The sequence below is a fragment of the Eublepharis macularius genome, chromosome 5 (genome assembly GCF_028583425.1).
Source record: "Eublepharis macularius isolate TG4126 chromosome 5, MPM_Emac_v1.0, whole genome shotgun sequence".
NCBI lineage: Eukaryota > Metazoa > Chordata > Lepidosauria > Squamata > Eublepharidae > Eublepharis > Eublepharis macularius.
Window position 1 is genome coordinate 15,237,272 of NC_072794.1, and position 21,917 is coordinate 15,259,188.

General features: G+C 45.7%; 1 protein-coding gene across 2 annotated transcripts in view; it reads left to right on the top strand.

Annotated features, from left to right (window-relative positions):
- The window catches only part of ZBTB7A (zinc finger and BTB domain containing 7A), a 53,647-nt gene extending 37,824 nt beyond the window's left edge, over positions 1-15,823 (top strand). For both annotated transcript variants that reach the window (XM_054979546.1, XM_054979545.1), the window contains exons 2-3: positions 753-1,945; positions 11,837-15,823. In XM_054979546.1, coding sequence (XP_054835521.1) covers positions 768-1,945; positions 11,837-12,293 — 1,635 coding nt within the window. In that variant the 5' untranslated portion in view covers positions 753-767 and the 3' untranslated portion in view covers positions 12,294-15,823. The remainder of the gene's footprint in view (positions 1-752; positions 1,946-11,836) is intronic.
- The last annotated feature ends 6,094 nt before the right edge of the window (positions 15,824-21,917 follow it).

Sequence of the window (21,917 nt, forward strand, 5' to 3'; positions counted from 1 at the left end):
CATGGGTGTGTAAATGGGCTTGAATGCGTGCGCTTATTTGTACATAGTGCACACTCAGATGTAGTCGGTGGACAAGATTTCAAGCATTAGGGATTGGAATTTCATTGCACCTACCCCACCCTGTAGCTCACTGATGCAGAGCGAGTTGTGTTAAAGTAATTGTTGGTCTGCACAAGGCTAGTCAGGTTGCAGGGTTTTGGTTTTCTACAAGCAGAATTGGTGGTGAGTACAGAGCTTTTACAAGCCTGGTTGTAGGGAACTGGTACAGCAGCTTATGGGGAGGGCCAAAAACTTGTGAAATCCCTCTCTGCCCATCCCCACCACCAAAACTTTACTTCTGCATGTGTTGAACATATTAACAATATTTTTTTTGCTGCATCCTGCTGCTACTACCAGACCAAATTGATTTTGCTCAGACTTGTTTGTTGGGTTTAAATCTTTTCCGCTGCAGCTGTACAGTCTAGGAACTTGCTTCCAGCTGATCTCCTTGGGAGGTCATATATCAGTACTTGCTTGTGGAACCTGCAGAGACAGAGAGAGTAATCTATAACTAACATTCACCCGGTCATCTGTTGCGAACACCAAATGTCTCCAGGCAATCAGGCAAGGAAATGTTTGGGGGAAATTTGCTGCCTTGATGTTTCAGACTCTTGCACAAAGACACAGGTTTGTTATTGACCCTCTGCAAAGGGGATGATTGTCTAAAGCGGGGAGACGCTTGTCCACTGATTATGTTCCTTGTCTCTCCACAGCCCTCTGGTGTCGGCATGGAGGGTGGTGTGGATGGCCCCATCGGGATTCCTTTTCCCGACCACAGCAGCGACATCTTGAGCAGCCTGAACGAGCAGAGGAACCACGGCCTGCTCTGTGATGTGATGATTGTGGTGGATGGGCAGGAGTTCCCCACTCACCGCTCCGTCTTGGCGGCCTGCAGCAAGTACTTCAAGAAGCTCTTCACCTCAGGGCTAGTGGTAGACCAGCAGAACGTGTACGAGATAGACTTTGTGAGCGTGGACGCCATGTCTGCGCTGCTGGAGTTTGCCTACACCGCCACCCTTACCGTCAGCACTTCGAACGTCAGCGAGATCCTCAACGCCGCCAAGCTGCTAGAGATCCAGGCGGTAAGGGAGGTTTGCACAGATCTCCTGGACAGGAAGATTCTGGCCAAAAATGACCAGATGGATACAGTAGATCAAATTGATCAAAGGAACCATCTCAGAGCGAAAGAGTACCTGGAATTCTTCCAGAGCAACCCCATCAATGGCCAACAGGGCAGCTTTCAATGGACCAACCAAGACCTGAGGCTCAACTTCCGTGGCCCAGAGGAGGAAGAGGAGCCAGATTGCAATGGCGTGGACTTCTACTCGCAGGCTGCCCTCAACGAAAGACCAAAGGCGAACGACTGTGACCCCGACAGCAACCATGCCATGTGGTTGGATCAGGAGGAAGAAGAGGCCCAGGGACCTTTGTTCCCACCCTCCCAAAATGGACAATTTGGTGGGCGCAAACTGCCGGCAGCAGCCGGGGAGGATGAAACGTCGGCAGCCGCTCAGCTGGACCAGGAGGTCGGGGGCTCCCCTGCCTTTGTTCCCGGGGGAGGGGAGGGGGAGGATGCGGAGGCCAGGGAAATGGATGGCCTGGCCGCCAGCGCCCTCCTGCAACAGATGATCAATTCCGTGGGGCGGCAGCAGCTGGCCGATGAGGACCGCAAGGATGACGATGGCGTCATGGATTATTACTTGAAATATTTTAGCACTTCCCAAGAGGGCGAGGTCTATCCGTCCTGGTCCCAGAAGGTGGAGAAGAAGATCCGAGCAAAAGCATTCCAGAAGTGCCCCATTTGTGAGAAGGTGATCCAGGGGGCTGGCAAACTCCCACGCCACATCCGAACCCACACAGGCGAGAAGCCCTATGAATGTAACATTTGCAAAGTTCGGTTTACAAGGTAAAGTATGCGCTCCCCCAAGGATTTGGGGGATTGGGGGATTGTTCCTTAGAAAACTCAACAGTGTCTGTTGGGGCTAGGTTCAGACCGGCGGCATGAAGTTGTTCTTTAAGAACTTGCCCTTAGAGATCGGCTTCTAATGGAAGGGTTTTGCCGAGAATCTTACGCCCTGTATTTGAAGTTAGGAGAGGTCTCCCTCCACGCAAGGCTGTATCTGGGCCAGCTGTTGGGTTAGGAAGCAGCAAAAACTTTTCAAGTCTAGTGGGGGCTTGGGATGCAACTAGAGTTGCCAGTCTCCAGGTGATGACTGGAGATCTCCCCGAATTACAACTGGTCTCCAGGTGCTACAGAGATAGGTTCCCCTCGACAAAATGGCTGCTTTGGAGGCTGGGCAGTATGGCATTATACCCCACAGGGTCCCTCCCCAAGCCTCACCCTCAAATCTCCAGGAATTTCCCAACCTGGAGTTGACAAGCCTAGATACAATGTTCCGTTTTTGCATTTTGAGGCATATTGATGTTCTCATATCTCGGTGTTCCTCCGAGGAAGATCCAGGTTAGCCGTTATAGGCTTTGCAAGTGGTCTCCCAACCAGGGTCATACCTACTCAATCTGCAAAGGTAGGATTCTGTTCCTTGGGTCTCTCATGCCTGTTGGTCCAGAGCACCTCCACCCCTAGCTCAGTCTTGGAATGCTTCCGTTTACTCTATCTACACAGCTTGATCAGTGAAATGTGTTCTAAACAACTGGCAAATGTAAATTGCCATGTGTTGATCTAAACCATCATAGTCTATTAAAATATATTAACAAATACCATGTCCGATACCAAACAAAAACAATATACAGTGTAATTAAATGAAAGTGGTTCTCATAAACTCATCCTTTGTACGTCGTACGGGGTCAAAAAGAGTTTCCGAAAAGTAAAACACGAGGGGTTTTTGATCTGTTGGCAGAATATGGAGTGTGAGGCGTCTTGGAGGATGAGTTTGGCCATGGAATTCCCGGAAATTGTGGGTGTCACAGCAGGAAAAATCTCTGCCGCATGCCCTTGCCACTTTATACCAACTCATACCATTTATTCAGATAGCCTGGCTTTGCATACCATGATTGGAAGTGGCTCTCCAGTGTCTTTCATAAAGAGAGATCTTTTCCAGTCCTCCAACAAGATTCCTTTAACTGAGATGCTGTGGATTAGACCCAGAACCTTTTAAATACAAAGCCAAGTGTTGTGGTACCACTGGACAAGAAGGAGAGGTGTATATATACCAGGTCAGAGCAAAGGTTCTTTGCGCTTCAAAGGTACTAACTGAAACCAGTGCAATTTTGCTTCCAAGAATTCTCAGAATCCTTCATTGGAAATTTTGATTTCCTAGCAATGTGGTTATCGGGCAAATAAATTGTATTTTGTGAATATTCAGTCTCTTGATGGGTTAAAGGTAAAAACTGCCTTGCCGGCATCTCGTTTAAAGCAAGTCTATAACAGAACAATAGAGCCCACCAGTATAAGATGTGGGATATGGTTTTCTGTTTCGGGCTTTTCTCTTTGATGTGTTTTGAACCTGTGCTTTTAATACGCTTGGTGAAATTGTGCTGCCTTCAGCTGTGCCTGATTGTGTTCTAATTGTAATTACTTTGATTTGGAAATTCTATTTTTTTTTAATACAAAAGCGGTCTAGAAATTTACTGAATACATGCCATGTGCCAGGGGTCATTTTGTAGAAAAAGAGCTGCAGGGACACGTTAGCATAACTCATTAGCATATGCCACACCCCTTGATTGGGCCAAAATGGCCGGGATTTGGCTGCTGCCAGATGGGGGAGTGTTCCCCCACCTGGCAGTGGCCCAATCAGGGCCCTTTTGGCCCCAATCCAGGCCAAAACAGGCCCAAAATGGCCATTTGGGGCACATTTTGGCCTGGATCAGGCCCAAAATGGCCCAATTCAGGACAGTGCTGGGCAGGGGAGTGGTCCCCCGCCAGGCACTGACCCAATCCTGAAGGTTTTGGTACTGATCCCGGCCCGAAATGGGCCCCAAATGGCCATCTGGGCCCGGATCAGGGCCAAAACAGCCAGGACCAGGTCAGTGCCAGGCAGGGGAGGGTTCCCCCACCCGGCACTGACCCAATCCCAGCTGTTCTGGACCTGATCCCAGTGGGAATGGGGCCAAAAAGGCCAAAAATGGCCATTTGGGGCCTGTTTCAGCCCGGATCAAGGCTGAAACAGCTGGGACCGGGTTGGTGCCAGGTGGGGAAGGCTTTCCCCGCTGGCACCAACCTGATCTGGGCCGTTTCGACCCGATCTGGGCCCCTTCGGCCCCAAAATGGCCAAAAATGGCAATTTGGGGGCCATTTCGGCCTGGATCAGGGCCAAAATGGCTCGGATCGGGTCGGTGCCGGGTGGGGGAACCCTCCCCAGCCCAGCACCAACCCAGTCCTGGCTGTTTCGGCCCCAATCCGGGCCAAAATGGCCAACAAATGTGGGCTTGTTTTGGCCCAAATCAGGGCCGAAATGGCCAGGACCGGGTTGGTGCTGGGCACAGACTCGATCCGGGCCATCTGACTTGGGGGAACTGCCGGAACACTGTTCCAGTGCGTTCCCCCTTGAAATGAGCCCTGGGCATGGCTGCTATTGGAAAGACCCAGATTCAAATCCTTACTTAGCCCCGAAACTTCTGTCAGTCCTTATTGAAGGGACAGCAGGACCGCAGGTTATTTCTACCGTTGAAGGAGGAGAGTTTTTGAGGAGTCCCATCTTGGAACACCTTTCAGTTATTTAATTGTGAGATTTGTAGGTTTCTGAAACTGTTGAAGTCAAAGAAGAGGGTGGCCTGATTTCCTGTATGCTGTTTCTGATCATGTTCTTCTGCATCCAACGTGTCAAAGGAAAGGCTGGCCATTTTCACACGTCTCTTTACTCATGGTACGAGGGCATCTTCATGGCACAACTTCTGACATCATCGTGCCACACAAACGGAATCGAGGCGTGATGACATTAAAAATGGTGCCACGAAGATGCCTTCATTCTGTGAGTTTTTCACTATGTAAAGACATGTGAAAACAGCCATTGTCTTTTTTCATAAACTGCTTCTCTTCTTGACGAAAAACCTTTCAGGGTAGAGGTTTCAGCAAGCTATCTCTGTGGCTTCAGTTGCCAGGAGATTGTGTGGGCTGGCTCAGAGAGATACCAAACTGCCTGGCCTGCTTTGCCCCACCTTCTGCATATGGGTCTGTGCTAGGGTTGCCAGGTCCCTCTACCTTCCTGGCCTGGGGGGGGGGACCTGGTACTTACCTCATGCCTCTAGCGTGTCTGTACTTGAGAGTACACGTGCTCCTGGCACATGCATGATGACATCATTTCTGGGAGTGACATCACTGTGCTGGCTATGCAAGCACTCCTGAGCTCTGCGCAGGGCCGAATCGGCCCATTTGGGGCCAAAATCAGCCCCACATGAAGCATGGGAGCACTCCCATGGCTGGTGCAATGATGTCACTCCCAGAAGTGACGTCATTGCAAACCCCCCCCCCCATGAGCGCATGCACTGCACGTGTTTCCAGGGTGCCTGTCAGTGGAGTGTGACCTCTGGGGGATCACTGGCGGGTCAGCGGGCAAGGTGGCAAACCCCCAAGTTTGTCTGCCACCAGGGGGCACCTGGGAACCCTAATCTGTGCTCAAGCAAAACATTACCACTTCCTGTCAGTCAGGTTTTTTTGTGCAAGCTCCACAGGGATGGCAAATATTTTGGTTTTTTTAATCCATATCATCTGGGCTCATATAGGCCTCTCTCTGAAGAGAGCTTCAACCACATGGAGATTTGAACTTTGTGCACCTGTGGTGGGGATTCCATTGGGGGCCAATAGATGAAACTTCTTGTCTATGGGGTAGCCGAAAAATGTATTTGGCTGCTTTTGCAATCTTGATCACCAGGTTCAAGAAATTCCAGAGATCTGTGAAGAATGTTACTGGGCAGGGGGTGTTCTGACCTCTGCTCACATTTTGTTTTTTCCTTGTAATGTTCTGTGGTGGTCCTTCCAGTTCTCTCTCTCCACCCATTTTGCATCCAAACCAGCTCTCTTCCCAAGTGGCCATATGTCCTGCTGTGCTTTAGGAAGATTTATGGAGGGGCTGCAATTGGAAGGGACTGTGTAAAGATTATGCCAACATAAAGCTCCCGGGGATGCTGTATCTGTGCATCTCTGAGAAACTAGAGGAAAGAAAGGCGGCACTGGGCAGACGTGCTGTTCTGTCCCCCGTCCTCCAGTCCAGCTAATAACCTCCCAAAGCGTGGCTGGAATTGGGCTGCCAAGCCTTCACTGCGGGGCGGGGGGAGATCCCCTGCCCTCGGCTTCCCTTTCTTGCCACTCTTGCTGCAGCTGGTGGGAGAAAAATAATCTTTAAAAATCACCGTCAGACAATGGTGTGACCTCACTTCTGGATTTTTCCCGGAAGTGACATCATGCAATTGCTAACAGCAAACCCTCCTGCTGTGTCCCCACCCCCACCCCGGTCTCCCACTTGTTGCCCAGCCATGCCTGTCAACCCAAGCTTGGTGGGAATGGCTGATGTTTCTGGAGGTGGGAGAGCTGTTTTTGTTGTGAGAAATTAGTTTTGGAGAAGGAAGATCTCCCAGGTTCCAATTTGAAAGAATTCTAGAGGTCTTATCCTCGGGGATGGCTTAGACCAGCTCTTGGCCCAGGAACAACGTGCCTATAACTCTTGGTCAAACAGCAAGGTTAGGTGGGTTTGGATAATACCACCCAGTGCTCCCAAATCTCATTTTGCATAGAGAGCCCAAGAAAGACAAATGTGGCATGAGAATTCTTCTCCACATGACCTGCCCTATCCAGGTTTATTTTATTTATATTCTGCTCTCCCCTCAAGTGGGCTCAGAGCAGATCACAAAATGCAATAAATACAGTAAAAACATGGTAGCATAAATTAAAACTTCAGTCAATAAAAATCTATGTAAGACAGTCGCACACATATTTCATATCCACCAGACATTAAACAGATCCGTGGAGCAGGGTAGCCAGCTACCAGGTGAAAACAGTCTGGGGGGACAACACTCCCCTCCCCCTGGCAGGAGCCAATTTGGTGGCCCATCCAGGGCTGGTGCCACTGTTGAGGTAGTGAGGCGGGGGCCGCAGGTGCCACAGGGCTGGAGGGGGTGCCAGGGGCAGAGGTGCCCCCCCCCCGCTCCACTGCCATCCAGCCCTGCGTCGCCGCCGGCCAGCCCCGCAATGCTGCTGCCACTGCCACTACACGCCCCCAGGCAGGCACAGCAGCGACGGGACAGGGACGGCTGGCGGGGTGCAGCGCGCAGGCGGCCTCCTCGCGCCACCTCAGCCACCCTGCGGTGGCGTAGCACCCCCAGGCAGGCACAGCAGCAACGACGGTACAGGGGCGTGCAGCGTGCGGGCAGCCTCCTCGCGCCCCCTTAGCCACCCTACGGCAGCACGGCGTGATGACGTCATCGTGTGATGATGTCATCACGCATTCCGGGGCGCACGTGCGCACACGAGGCTGCCTCCAGTGCCAGAAACCCTGGCGCCAGGGCTGGGCCCACCCACTTCAACCATCATATGCCTGGCGGAACATCTCTGTCCTGCAGGTCCAGCAGAAAGATAATAAATCCAACTGGGCCTGGTTGATGGCTGAGACCTTTTCCACCAACTCCAAATCCACTCCAAATCCTGAAGCCAGCGCTTAATGAGACCTTGTATCTTGACCACACTCTCAACTTTGAACTGACCCCTACCTGGCAAGGAGTTTGGAGCTTTTTAGTTTAGAGCAGGGGTCCTCCACCTTTTTGAGGATGTGGGTGTCTTTGGAAATCTGTCGCATGTGGTAGGGGCATCCGCAAAATGGCTGCCACCGGAGGTGGAGCCAAATGTCAGGGAGTGATTTTATGCATAACTTGGATTGCAGCTCTTCAACATTATAGACAGAATCTCTGTTTAACAGGATGCTTTGTGTACACACATTGTCATGCAGTGAAGATCCTTGTGCAGTGATAGCAGCTGTTGCTGAAGCAACTTTTTAAAAATCTGCACAGCCAATCAGATTTTCAGTGGCCATTCAGAAGCCTTGCTGGGAAAAGCCTTGCCCACTTTCTAAAAACATTTGATGTGTCCCAGGACAGATGTTGGTGGCTGCCACAGTGCCCATGGATGCCATGTTGGAGATCTCTTGTTTAGAAAAAAGACAGCTAAGGGGAGGTGGAACATGAATGGTTTACAAACTTATGCATGGGTTGTAGAAAATGAATTTTCTCCCTCTTTCCCAGCGTACTAGAATTTGGGGGTGCCTAATAAAGCCGATAGATAGTAGATTTGAAACAGACAAAAGCAAGCACCTTTTCACTCCAAGAAAAAGTAATTTGTGAAATTAATTTGTGAAAGTAAATTTGTGAAAGTTTGTAAATTTGTAAATTTGTGAAAGTAATTTGTGAAATGTAGCGATGGTACCTAGTAGAGACGGTACCTAGTAGAGAGTAGATGGTACCTAGTAGAGACGGGCATGAACTGAAATACGAACCAAAACTCGGCACGAACCAGGCCAGTTCGTGGTTCACGAACCGGTGGTTCATTAGAGCCCATTTCTGATGAACTGCCTCGAACTTTAGGCCAGTTCGTTTGGTTCATTTTTCGATTCATCACTGCAGACAGCCTGGCGCCAATCAATCAGTTTCCTAGGCAACGGAGGGGTAGGCTTTCTTCAGATCTTCTGCTGACCCGGAATTGACCTTCTGCTGACCAAAAGTGACAATTTGCTGATCTGGAAGTGATATTTTCACGAACTGGTTCGCAAACCGGGGCAGGTTCATGAAAGTTCATAATTTGTGGTTTGTGAAACGCGATGAATCATGAACTGCACGGTTCGGGGTTTTTCCCGATTCGTGCCCATCTCTAGTAGCTAGTTTAGTTGACTTTAAAGGTGGGTAAGGGAAACTCAGGGAGTATAGGTCCATTAGTGGTTATTACCCACAGAATCTTCTCTTAATGCTGGAGGGACAGGAAGAGAGAGTTTGGCTTCTGTGGCCTATTCATAGGCTTTCAGTAAACCTCTGGATGGATCCTTTGGAAATAGAATTCTAGACTAGATGGACCACTAGTCTAATCCAGCATGATTGTTCTTGTGTTCTAACTTGTCACACAGACATGCAAGTCCTTGGCTGTGGTCCCCTGCTGCTCCCTGGCTGTGGGCTGTGCCATTCCTTCATTGATCCTTATCACAACGAGGTCCAGTTTGTAAACCTCTAGAAATATATATCATACAGCCTTTCATGGATTGCATTGCTTAAGACTAGGCGTGGTAAAATCACATCCTTTTGTTTTTAAAAATAGACTACTGCAATGTGTTCCCTGTAAGGCTGCCCTTGAAGACAACTCAAAAGCATCAGCTAATGCATTTTTTAAAAAATTGAGATGGGGAGGCTGTAACATCTTCAGCTGTTTTATAGTTGCAGTCGGTGGGTTTCCAGGCGCTGTTCAGAGTTTTGAACTTTTCAAGCCCTTCTTAGCCTTATGCATCTTAGAGGCTGGCTCTCCTTTATCAGCCCATTTCAAATCTGGCCCCTCATTGGTATGAAAAATTAAGATTGCACCTGCCAGAAGGCAGGGGCTTTTCAATAATGGCCCCACAATTGTGAAATACCGCCCACCGTAGGAGTTGTACCCTGTCAAAAGTCTATACAGTGCATATTTTTCCACAAAAATTTGGTGTCGTTGGTTAGATATTTGGAATTTTTGTGAGAACTTGGGTTGCATTTTCTTGGCTTGAATTGTGTGTTGGCCTGCTTGTAATAGTTCTCTGGGAGTCTTTGTCAAGTCTTTACTCGTCATGGTCATCATAGCCAATGCTTCCTAGGAAACAGAAAAAAAGAAAACTTGGCTCTGTGAACATTATAATGCCATAATTAATTTACCTGAGAGGGGTTTTTCAGTTCCATTTTTCCATCAAATTAAAATTTAAGGTGGCTTCCAAAGATAAAAATCCAAGAGAAAACTAGGAATAAACTCAGGTAAAAATATAATACATATGCAAGATTTTAGAAAGGAAAACTAGAAACACTCAACAGGTTAAGCAAAACAACGGCAACAGAAAAGACCAAACCCCTGAAAGCACCTCAGGCGATGAGTGCAGTAATAATAATAATAATAATAATTGATTTATATACCATCCTTCAGGATGATTTAACACCCACTCAGAGCTGTTTACAAAGTATGTTATTATTATCCGCACAACAAAACACCCTGTGAGGTGGGTGGGGCTGAGAGAGCTAGAAGCTGTGACTGACCCAAGGTCACCCAGCTGTCTTCAAGTGGAGGAGTGGGGAATCAAACCCGGTTCTCCAGATTAGAGTCCCGCGCTCTTATCCACTGCACCAAACTGGCTCTCAGTAGACAGGGGAGGGGACAGAGCTCAGTAGTGGACCCCTGCATTGCATGCAGAAGGCCCCAGATCCAGTCTCCAGTGAAATTATCTCCAGTCCTAGGCATCCGGAGGACAGACCTTTCTCTGATCAAGACTCAGAAGATCCATTGCCAGTCAGAGAAGACAACCTTGGGCTTTGTAGAACAATATCCTGATCACACAGAAAGCAGCTTTGTATGTTGGTGAGCAAAAACACATAGCTGCGCTTTTAGCTGGAAAGACTATAGCTCAGTGGCAAAGTGTCTGGTGTGCACACAGAAGGTCACGGGTTCTATTTCAGTTTTCAGTTAGAAGAAGGGCTGTTCTCTGTCTGAGATCCCGCAGAGCCACTACCAATCAGAGTAGACCACCCTGAGCTAGGTGGACTGACTTGCTGTGGGGTAGTGCCATGGGATAACAAGCAGAAGTCTATAGCAGTGCTCTTCTGCTTTTAGCTAGAATCATACAGTAATTGTCAAACCTGACGAAGGTTACAGAACAAGCTTTTTTTAAACCGGGGAACTTTGTTATTGACCAATATGGCTTGTACATGTGATAGGTTTATGTCATATAATTGTCATCCACTGTATTGGTTTAGGGATCCCATTGTTGTTGGTTTTATTACACAGTTCAGCGAGAATGGCCAGCACTTAGGGAAAGATCACCAGCTTTGTGTGCAAAAAGTCCTAGACTCAATTGCCAGTTAAATGTCCTTGGATGTTAGGAAAGATGTCTCACTACCTGGGAACTTGGAGAGCTGCTACCAACCAGAGTAGACCAGTGGTCTAAACTTGGAGATAGCAGGTTTATACTCTGAGACCATCCCTGAGATGGGAGGGGGACACAGTATAGTAATGTTGACTCCCCATCTCTTTCCAGAAGGGTGACTATTTCCCACTGTAGAGTGAGGGCCTCTTTGACAGAGGTGAGAAACAGCTTTGCTAGGGCAAACCTCTTTCCCTGGCCATAGATGGTTAGCCTGGCAGTCGAGACAAGAATCTGCTACGCCAGAGTTTATATAGAGATAGGGAAGAACAATGACCAATCACAGCAAAGAAGGGGAGGGGCCAGATAACGAGCCAGTAAAGCTGTTTGGGCTTCAGGAGGAATTTCCGCCATTTAGTTCAAGAGGGGTCTGTGGTTTGAATCCCGCTGTATGTCCCCAACAGTATACCAGCCTCAGAGGTTGAGATTTGGGAAATGTGGCCATGACTGATGGGTGGGCCTCAGAAAGGGTAAAGAAGGAAGGCAGAGAGTCAAAAGTATTGGAGAAGAGATCAGAAATCTGAGTACAGGTACTTGAAAGGTACAGCTGTTGGCTATGTGGGTCAAAGTCCTTTTCTAACCTGGCCATGTTGAAGTCAGGCCTGAATGAGAAAAACAAGCAGCTTGGATGGTGGAGCAATGCTCTCATGCAGTTTGATGTAAACGTTATTCCACTGATCTTTCCCTTCCGTTTTTTCCCCCTTTTTTCCCTCTAGGCAGGACAAGCTGAAGGTCCATATGAGGAAACATACCGGTGAGAAGCCCTACCTGTGCCAGCAGTGTGGGGCAGCTTTTGCCCACAACTACGACCTGAAGAACCACATGCGCGTCCACACAGGTCTGCGTCCCTACCAGTGCGACAGCTGTTTCAAGACTTTTGTCCGATCCGACCACTTGCACCGACACCTTAAAAAAGATGGCTGCAACGGCATCCCTTCCAGAAGGGGGCGCAAACCCCGGGTGAGAGAAGTGGGCGGCGTGCCCACCCTGGCCGCTAACCCCGACGATGGAAGCTTTGCGGGCGGTGATGAGGCACAAGAATCGCAGGACGCCACCGCGCCGCAGGACGGCCCGGGACAGCACCTTGAAGATAGCTCTAACGTCGAAGCGGCATCAGGAAGTTTGAATGTAGTGGGGGGGTTGTCTGAGGGTAACACGCAAGAACTCTCCTAAACCAAAAAAAAAAAAAAACATACCAACCCGTGTCACAAAATCTAGTTATACTTTTCCTCCAATGCTCCTTGAAAGATATGGTTTCCTTGCCCTTCTGTGGGAAAAAAGTAGCCTTATAGATTGATGATATATCTCTGTTTTGTGATCTTCCCGTAATAACCAGTTACTCTAACCTCTTATAGCCACGGATTAATTTTAAACTTTTTTTTTGCCCCTTGAAAAGAGATTGGGGGGAGGGGGTCAGATGTGTATTAAAGTATGACATGAAGCTTCCAGAGTTTAGTTTGTTAAAATAACACACACGTGTGTGTATATATATATATATATATATAATATATTATATTGGAGATTTTATCTATTTTAGCTAGTAGAATGTTCTTGAGGACAAAAAAGCAGGGAGGACAGTGTGCTTGGAAGTCCTTGGAAATATTTTTTTTCTCTTGGCCAATGCAGCGTCCTTCCCCTTCTCCGCCCCCTTCCCTGTCCTCTCCCCCACCCCCCAGCCCGAAGTGCTCATTTCCTGAGAATGTCCCAGGAGAATGGACTTGCAGCCTCCTTTGATCCAGGTGGATTTGTTCTCTTTGAGATTCCAAGTTGTCCCTTTAGCTGTTTGCATGCAAATCACTCTTCTCCTTTTTTAGGCCTTACCTGTCTTAGAAGAAGGGGAGACAATACCTCCCAGAATTTCAAAATCTCGATTACAGCTGAGCCCAGTTCATTCAACCCCGTCAGCCATAGGATCTCTACGTTAACTGTAAACCATGCTTTTGTGTCAGTAGCTTCTGTTATGGACGCCCTGCCATTTTTTCTGTCATCTGTGCATGTGAAGAGTAGGCCCAGAAGGACTCAATAGGAGCCTGAGGTGCAGAGGCTGTATGTTCAGTGTGTAGGGGTGGGGGGAGGGAGGATTGCCAATGTGTCATGGTTTTGCTGCCAGCCTCCTGTGCTTCTTGGGTAACCTCCCTCAGCAACAGGGAGGGTTGGCCCATGTGGTTGCGCCACGTACAGTGGGTGCACCTTTTGGGTTTCTTTCAAAATATGCTTGGGAGGCCCCGTTGGAGGATATATTGGTTCAGTAAGGCCTGAGAGGGTGATGGTGACCAATTGGTGACCCAATGAAGAATTGGTGGAATGCAGTGCCAACCTGTTGTTGGCAGAGCTCCAACCTTCAAACCATTTCCTTCAATCTTCAGCTTTTTGTATTTAGTTTCTCATAGCAATGTAACACCTAAACAACCTGAGGAACTGTAGTTCTGGGACGAAACCCTGGAAACTGCCCCCCTTCCACTATGATTCCTGGATTTCTTGAGAGCAGCAGCTTAAAATTGGTTGATATTTGTAGGATTAGATGCATCCTATTTAGATTTAACTTACCTGGAAACAATACCAGTTGAAATCAGTGCAACTTACATCCAATTAAACTTAGTTAAGATTGTGCTGTGAGGGTGGATACACACCTTAAACAGCTTAATCTGGAGAAAGTCTGCTAAAATCAGTGGACTTTCTTCTCACATCCTGTCCAGCATGCTAGTCTGAGGACTGTAGCAATAAGCCCTGCCCCTCAGCTTCTGAATTTTAAACTTTTTTTTTGCTGTTTTAATAGCCTTCATTAAAATTGGTGCTCTTCTAGATGCTGAGCACTTCATGCATTGTTTCATATGTTTATGAATTAACAGTTTGTTATTGGAATAATTGGGGATCCATACATTCAAGCAGTACTAAGAAAGATGGTGTATGAAAGTTAGGCTTAGACAATTAGTTTCTGTTGTTTTCAAATATAACACTTCATCCTAGACTTGCCATGTGCCAGTCCATAGTGGCAAATCCCTCCACATGCCTTGGCCCCAATTGCCTGCCTTTGAGAAATTGAGGAGCAGGAGAAAAAATGGCCACCATGGTAGTACTCTAGGAATTTTGCCATGTCTCAGTGGTGTTTATGTAGAGATCAGAGAAGATTCCTAGAGTGTCACCTCAATGTGTCATCATATCCTCCCCCATTCCACTCTCCCCAATCACGGGCTTCGAAATCTCCTGGGATGTGCCAAGGCAGTGTTGGCAACCTTATTTCATCCCCAAACAACACAACCCACATCCTGTTCCATGGTTAGGCGTAGGAAGAGGTCTCACAAAGGTGCGCTGTTCGAACATTCTCTACAAATCCACAAAGAAGCTCCAGTCTTGACCCAGGTTTAAAGTAGTAGCCAATATTGTTCAGCTTTTCCAGAATTTGGGGTGGGGGGAAGGCTAGATAGACACTCAGAAAAGTAACGGGGGTTTCAATCCCACACTTCCCTTCTGGGATGAGCTAGCCTTTGTCTTGTACGGGCTGCTATCTGCAGCCAATAGTACCTGCTTCTGTCTAGTTAAGCATGGGGAAATGAAAGGTTTAAACATAATGCCAAGAAAATAAATCTTTGAGGATGAATGGGGGAGAGTCTAACACTTATGAGCACCTTGGGCTGGGAGACTTGTATTTCACCAAACTGAGCCCCTATGTGTTAAAATGGTTTATTATTTTATTGTGGGGGGAGGTGTATGGGCTTGCCCAAGAAAATTACAACTGGACATGCCAACTGGGAGGTGATTGGGTGGCAGGGCAGAGAAGGAGGGGGCTTTGACCCCCAACAGGTCTCTGAATCCATAACCTTTTGGTGAAGTACAGTTCCTTAAACTTTCCCTCTTCCTTTCCCCAACCTTTTTTGGTACCAAATATGTAAGGTTTGGCCCTCAACTCAAAGAGGGCAGACTCTCAGCACAAATCAGGCTTGTCCTAAAGGACCCAATTAAAGCTAAAGGGTCTCGAGAAAGCCCCAGGGATCTCTATGTCACACCCCCTCCCCAGTTTTTGAGACTTTTGCACTAAGGAGTGTCGATTTGGATCATGGCAAGGTTTATGGTCCAAAGCCAGCTTTGACAGACTGATTCCCTCCCCCCTCACCTACCTAGAAGGAGCAGGAATTAGGTAACAAATGCAACGGCCACATCAGGTTTATAAATGGCACAGCTCCCCTCTAAGCTAAAGAACCAAGGCACCTTTTAGCCATTTCAGAGTTTTATAAATGCACAGTTTAAAAATGATAAAAAGAGAGAGATTTTAGTCCTTTTTTTATTTTAAAAAGCACTTTTAAGATTTTTTTATTTAATATTAAAAAGGTGAACCGTTTGGCCGAATGTACCTAAACAGGGAGCATCGTGTGTGTTTGGAGAAAGTGTGAGGGGGCACAAGAAAGAGTCGGGGGTGGGTGGGATGTTTTATTTAATATAGAAAAAGCAATAAAAACCACAAAAAAAAGATTAGAAACAAAGAAGTCTTAGCACTTTGCAATGGAACGGGTACTTTGAAATCACTTTATCTTAATTTAAAAAAATATATAAAAAAGAAAGCAGCAAAATATGTTTACACGTTGAAACCATCTTCTACGGAAAGAAATTTATTGTTGTTTATTGTTTTTATTAAAATTCCTAAAATTGAATTTATTTTTGTAAGAGAAAAAAGTGTATATATATCTATATATTGAGAGAGAGAGAGAGAGAGACTTAAAAATGGAATCCACCGTTTTTTGGTTTAGCAGATTTGTTACGGATATAAAATTGGGAGGATTGCAGTTAATTAGATTCTGTGACACAGCAAAATTTTAAAAACCCTCGGAAGTGATTTGCACTTCAAAAAACATAAATATATTAAAAAATGGAAGCTTGAATTTTTAGGCAGGAATCATGGGTTATTTTGTGTATGGATTATTTTTTCTCTCTTTTTTTTAAAAAACAAAAACAAATGTCTTATAGCCAGTGCTGGCCTATATGTTTCCTAGTTTGGATTCCCCATAATTCATCCAGTATCTCAGTCCCGGGACCTTCTTGAAATAGGGCAAACATTAAAAATTTGGCATCTTGTCATCCCCCCTCCCGAGGTTTGTTTTCTGCTGCTTTGTGGCACGGAGTATTTGGTCAGGAATTGCGAACGTTGACTGAAATTGCCTTCCAGAACTTTCTCAATGGGCTAAAAAGTATGGTACAAATTCCTTTTCTGCGTCACTCAAAATCAAAAGCCTTGAGGAGCAGCTTGGATTTCATTTCAGTTGAGGCGAGCTGTTTCAAAAGATGGGCCAAAGCTTATCTCAAAAGACAGGACTGGCACATTTGCAGCGAAAAAAGAGAGCCGATTTTACGATTCTTTCCCGTTCTGGCCCCCATGTGCTATAGGTTAATAGGGGCCCAACAGCCAGCCTCAAAATCCAAGTTTGATTCTAAGGCTGGGATCATTGGTGAACTCAAAGTTAAAGGTAGTTGAGATCATGGTCTTCCATGAAACAAAATCTAGAGAGAATTTCTAGGGTCCGGGATGCAAAAACAAAACACGTGGACCAACAAGACCCAATCATGAAGAACGGCCTCTGCCCTACTATACATATGACTCATAACCAGTTCTCTCACACTGGAGTCCTCTGTTGAGGATTGGTGTGATGGCCAAGGAACGGTAGAAGACAGAGAAAGAAGGACCGTGTTTTTCTTTTCTGATTGGAAATCTTCATCCCAGAGAAGAAATCAATTTTTGGGTCTGAGTTGGCTCCCCTGCAGGACAGGAAAGACTTCAGAAAAAGAACACAGGGACATTTGATAGCCAAGTTGCTTGTCCCTTGATAAAAGATGTTTCATGTTTTGCTTTTTATACCTTTGGGCAAGAGCTATTAGCAGTGATGGTTCTTGCAAACTCAAGATTGGGCATCATAGAAAAACCTATTTTGAATAGTTAACCATGAGGTTTCTGGAACAGCCGAGTGCCATCACCAGAATGGAGTCTACTGATCCTGTGATGCCAGCAATGCAGCAAAAGGGTGTATTGCTAGCAATCTCACTCCCCCTTTCCCTATCCAATGGCTTCTCTTTAATTCAGTGGCTTGGTTGACAGAACATCTGAGTTCCCCTGCCCTTACTAGCTCCTGCCTCCCCCCTGACTAATCTGGCTCTTACAAAGCATTTGAAGAAGGTCCCGGCTACTTAGATGGATGAACTCCTTCAGTCCTCCCCCGAACTTCACCTTCCACGGACATCCTTGGCTTAGCACTGACTAAACTATCTCATATGCAAAACTAGCGTGGACTTTGTAAATAGATAGCTACATGAAGTTCTGTATTGTAATCAGAAGTTGTGGTATCTCTTCCAGTTTGTTTTACGCCTCTATCTCCACGACTGTTTCACATTTTGTGCCCCTCTCCCTTTCCTTCCAAAGCCACCTTAGAACCCATTAAGAAACAAAATATCCTCTGTCCCACTCAATGTGGGCAGTCCAAGAGATGTGTTCCCCCGGAGAAATCTGGGTATCACCTTTGCCCCAGGGAACCCTCAGCATGTTTTCTGTGCATGTCTGTTGAGTCTAATGTGCCCTTTCTGAAGTGGCCCTCTTCCATTGAAGACTGGCACAATGGCCATGGAACGGTAGAAGTTGGAGAAAGAAGGAGCTGCGTTTTTCTTTTCTGATTGAAAGCTGCATCCCAGAGAAGAAGTCAATTTTGGGTCTGAGTTGGCTCCCCAGTTAAATCAAGGCGGGTCCCATATTCATTCCAAGTCTCTGCAAGACTTTCTGCTTGCAAACAAACTGCTCAGACAAGACTCCTCCTTGACTCCGTTGGCCAATGTAGGTTCAAACAAACCACAGCCAGTTCCAAGCACCTGTATTCAACTTCCCTTCATCTTCCTCCTCCCAGTTTCTCTTTGTTTTTTCAGGTTTAGTAGAGGCAGGTTTATTAGCTGATGCCATTTGGGACCATCTACAACACAGCTTTAAATAGGTTTAGCTGTCCTGCCCTTGCCCCAGGGAACTTTGGGAATTGTTTGTAGTTCTGTCAAGGGAAGACGGGGAATCGCTAATTGAGAATTCTGTGCCCTCACCAAAGTACAACTCCCAGAATGCTGTGGGGGAAGCCATGACAGTTAAATGGGTACTTGGCTGGTTTTGTAGTGAAGATCTGTCCTTTGTCACCCATATTATTATTTTTTTCTAAACAGAGATACCGCACCTTGTTCATAATAGAGTTTTGTTTTTCCCTTGTTAGTGTTCAAGGGGTGGGAGTGGGACGAATCCAAAGCAAGACTCTTGGGGGTGGGGCTCAAATTCAAGAATTTGTGCTGGCAACACTTTAACACAAGCCTTGGTGTGTTTGCACTAAAAAAAGAGAAATATGTGTACCTTCTCCGTTCTGCCTTAACCTTCTAACACCCCATTGTGTGAGCTGCGACACCACAAAAGATCGCTCTGCATGCAAGCCCTCTTCTTCAAATCACATTCTCTATATAAAAAGCGTTTTGATTTTTTTAAAAAAATCCTCATTTTATCTTTTACACAAAAAAAGCAGGTTGTGATAAGGTGTTGCCAAAGAAAACTGGTTTTGCTGCATTTCAGGAATAAGAAGAAAAACTTTGAATAACAACCACACACACACAAAAATAGAAAAATGTTTCTTTTACTGCCTGTTTTTTTTGCTTTGTTTTTAAATTTCTTGGCCCCATGCCAACCGCCAATGTAATTTCAATGTATGCTTATGAGGGTATGTGTGTCTTCTGTGTTGGTTTCTTCTGTATATTTTTGGAGGTGGGTTTCCAGTCTGCCATTATTGTTACTTTGATTTCCATCCATCAGAATGGTGGGAGAACAGGTGGTGGGGATGGTGAGATAGATTGGGGGATGAGGTCACTAAGCTGGTATGAATTCCCTTGAATAACAGAGTTCCACCAAAGAGAACTTTCTCAACTTTGTTCAAGAAATGACCTAATCATGGCGGCGGTAGGTGCCATTTTCCTGTTGCCCTTCCTTAGCCTCTAGTCTAGAAAGAAACACGCCTTGGACACACAAACTCTATTCTTGCCTTTGTTCCTGTGAAAATGTCATGACCTTTGACCCCATTGTGCACACCTTCCCATCCCTATGGCTCCCTTGAGTGTTTGGGGCTGGTAGACGGTGTTGGGCGTCTCCCAAGATTGTATTGCTTTTATTCCCCCTCCCGAAAGAAATCAACTGGTGAATGTAAATGATGGAGAGGTACTGTATGTGATGTAAACAACGCCGGGGAGGGCATTTCGACACCAATGTGATGAATTTCTAGTATGTCCTACTGTAAACTTTCTAGTACACCCTTCTCTCATCATAGAACTCTTTGAATTAGGATGTGAGACTTGGCGTGGTCTCTTTTTTCCCAGTGCCCCCATATTGGAAGCACTAGTTGGCCAGCTGAGAAGCACAAATCATCAAGGGGTGGATTTTTCCATCTTCTATGCATCCCAGAGGAAGGCACCGATGTGAGTGTTTGAATGATCCTTGTGTGTTGTCATGCTGTAACCCCATTTTGTCATGTTCTCCCCTCCCCATGGGTTCTTCCTGGGCCAACCCCGTTTCTGCTCACCTTATTTTTCAAAAATGCTGGATCCTCTTATATAAGACCCTTCTAAGCAAATCTGATCCTTGCAAAGTTTTTCCCAAAGACCCAGCAGTGGTGAGAATGTCTGGGAATGGCCCAATCGAGACAGCCTTCCACTTGTGGGGCATGGAGAGGAACCGGTTGGCAGCAGATGGGTGGCCAAATATTTCTCCATCTCTCATCCCTGGCCTTCAGAATAGAGGCCTTGATTTCACTAAGTTTGCATCAGTACCACTTAAACACCCTATGACCCCGTCCTCAAAAAAAGCCTTAAGCATAGAAGGGAGGATACAGCATCTTGAAAAGCCAATAGACTGTCCTCTTTTGCACTAACACTGATCCATTTGATTTATGGGAATCCTCTTCTGTTGCACTTTTTTTAGGGGCGGGGGAAGCTTTCTTGGGTGTGCCTGAGGGTTTTTGCACAGGAACTTTGGAAGGCTTTGGGTTTCCAGTTGATGTTTAGAAAAGGGATTTTCACTGCAAGTTAGAAAAGGGCTTCCTTTTTTATCCCTAGATTCCCCCCATCCTTTTTTCTCCTTCAGACCCCAAATATTTCAGAAATAGTTCTAGGGAAATAGCCTTGGAGACTTGCTGAGTCGACTCATTCAAAGCTGGAGAGGAAATTGACAACAGAGTATGGGTGGGGCGGGGCAGATTTCCCCCAGCTTCCCATTTAGATTTAATCAGATCTCCATATCTTCCTTCAAACACATCCTTCTTATTCCTTTGTGTGCATTAGGCCCTGTTTTATGATTAACATGTTGGGTTTTTTTTTTCAAATGTTGATTTATGTCAAGATTGGCAGTAGCTGTGTCTGCTTTCCCCCACAATCCCCGTTTTCTTGTACTCCCTTGCTCAAGCAGCCCAGTTCTGCTATTTGAAACGAATCTATAGGTCTATTTATATTTTCAATATAAGATGGAAGTTTTGATTTAACAGGAACACTTATAACTTTTTTTTTTAATTTAAGAGTTGTCCGCATGAAACTAGCATCCTTAGGTGGGTACCTATTGAGGATCCTTTTTATCGGATGGGGAACGTTCATGAGATGCTGTGCTGAAGCTACATTTAAGATATATATATATTGTATGTATATATATATATATATTAAAATATATGAATATACATGTGTGTACAAAGAGAGTTTAAACTTTAATCTGGGAGTGGGGTCTTAAAATTCTCTTGTACCGCCTCCCAGAAAGAAAAATAGAGATGCAAAGACGAGAGATTATTACAAATGGGGCCACTTTTCTTATATCTTTATCCATAATATATTGTTGTTATATATAAAGAGAATACTCTATCCAGAGCACTTGAAAATTCATATTTTTTTTGGAAAAAAAATCCCATACATGACTCATTTGCGGATTGTCAGGCAGGCATCGCACAGAGAAGACATTCCATAGGTTGTATGTTTTGATAATTTTCTTAGAAAAAAAAGTTTGGAGATGAGTACAAAATATATATATATATATATTATCAAATGCACTTTTGTGGGAATGAGGGGGGCTTAAAATATTAGAAAGATACCACAATTCTTTCATTATTGTATATATAAGACCCACTTTTTAAAAAGTGACATAATCTACTGCTGATAGCTCTTCGTTTTGTTTTCGTTTTTTAACTAAGAAATCTCCAAAGAAAAAGTAAAAAGAATAGTTTGAACTGAAGATGTGTAGAGAGATGGAAATGGGAGGGATCTAAAGAGCTACTTAAAAGAGCTCATCATGAATCTTAGCTATGCCTGAATGGATATTAGACTTGGTTCTTCTGATCATTGGAACCTATTTCACACACAGTTTTTGAAAGGAGCTGGTTGTTACATAGTATGGGGTCGGAGGGCGTTGCTGCTTCCAAGGAATGTAAGAAGTTCCCTTGGAGCTAGATTCTTGCCCATTCTTTTAGAAGAGGCTAACTAGCTCCCTTAGGCATAGGTCAACGTTTAAGTTTCTTCCTGTATGAAACAAGACGGCCTTGCTCAACTCCCCTCCACAGATACATGGTTGGGATTGCATTCAAAATCTGATTTTGAAACAAAACTAGCTTAATTCTTACTTTCAGTTATTTCCGGACACTAAGATTGCTCACATTTTCAGATGCCAGGAAAGAACATAAAAACAATAAATGTCAAATCCCACCCAGGAGTTCATTGGTGTGGTTAAAGGCTTAAATGAGCCTTTGTGGAAGGACTTTGCAATTTGGCAAGTAG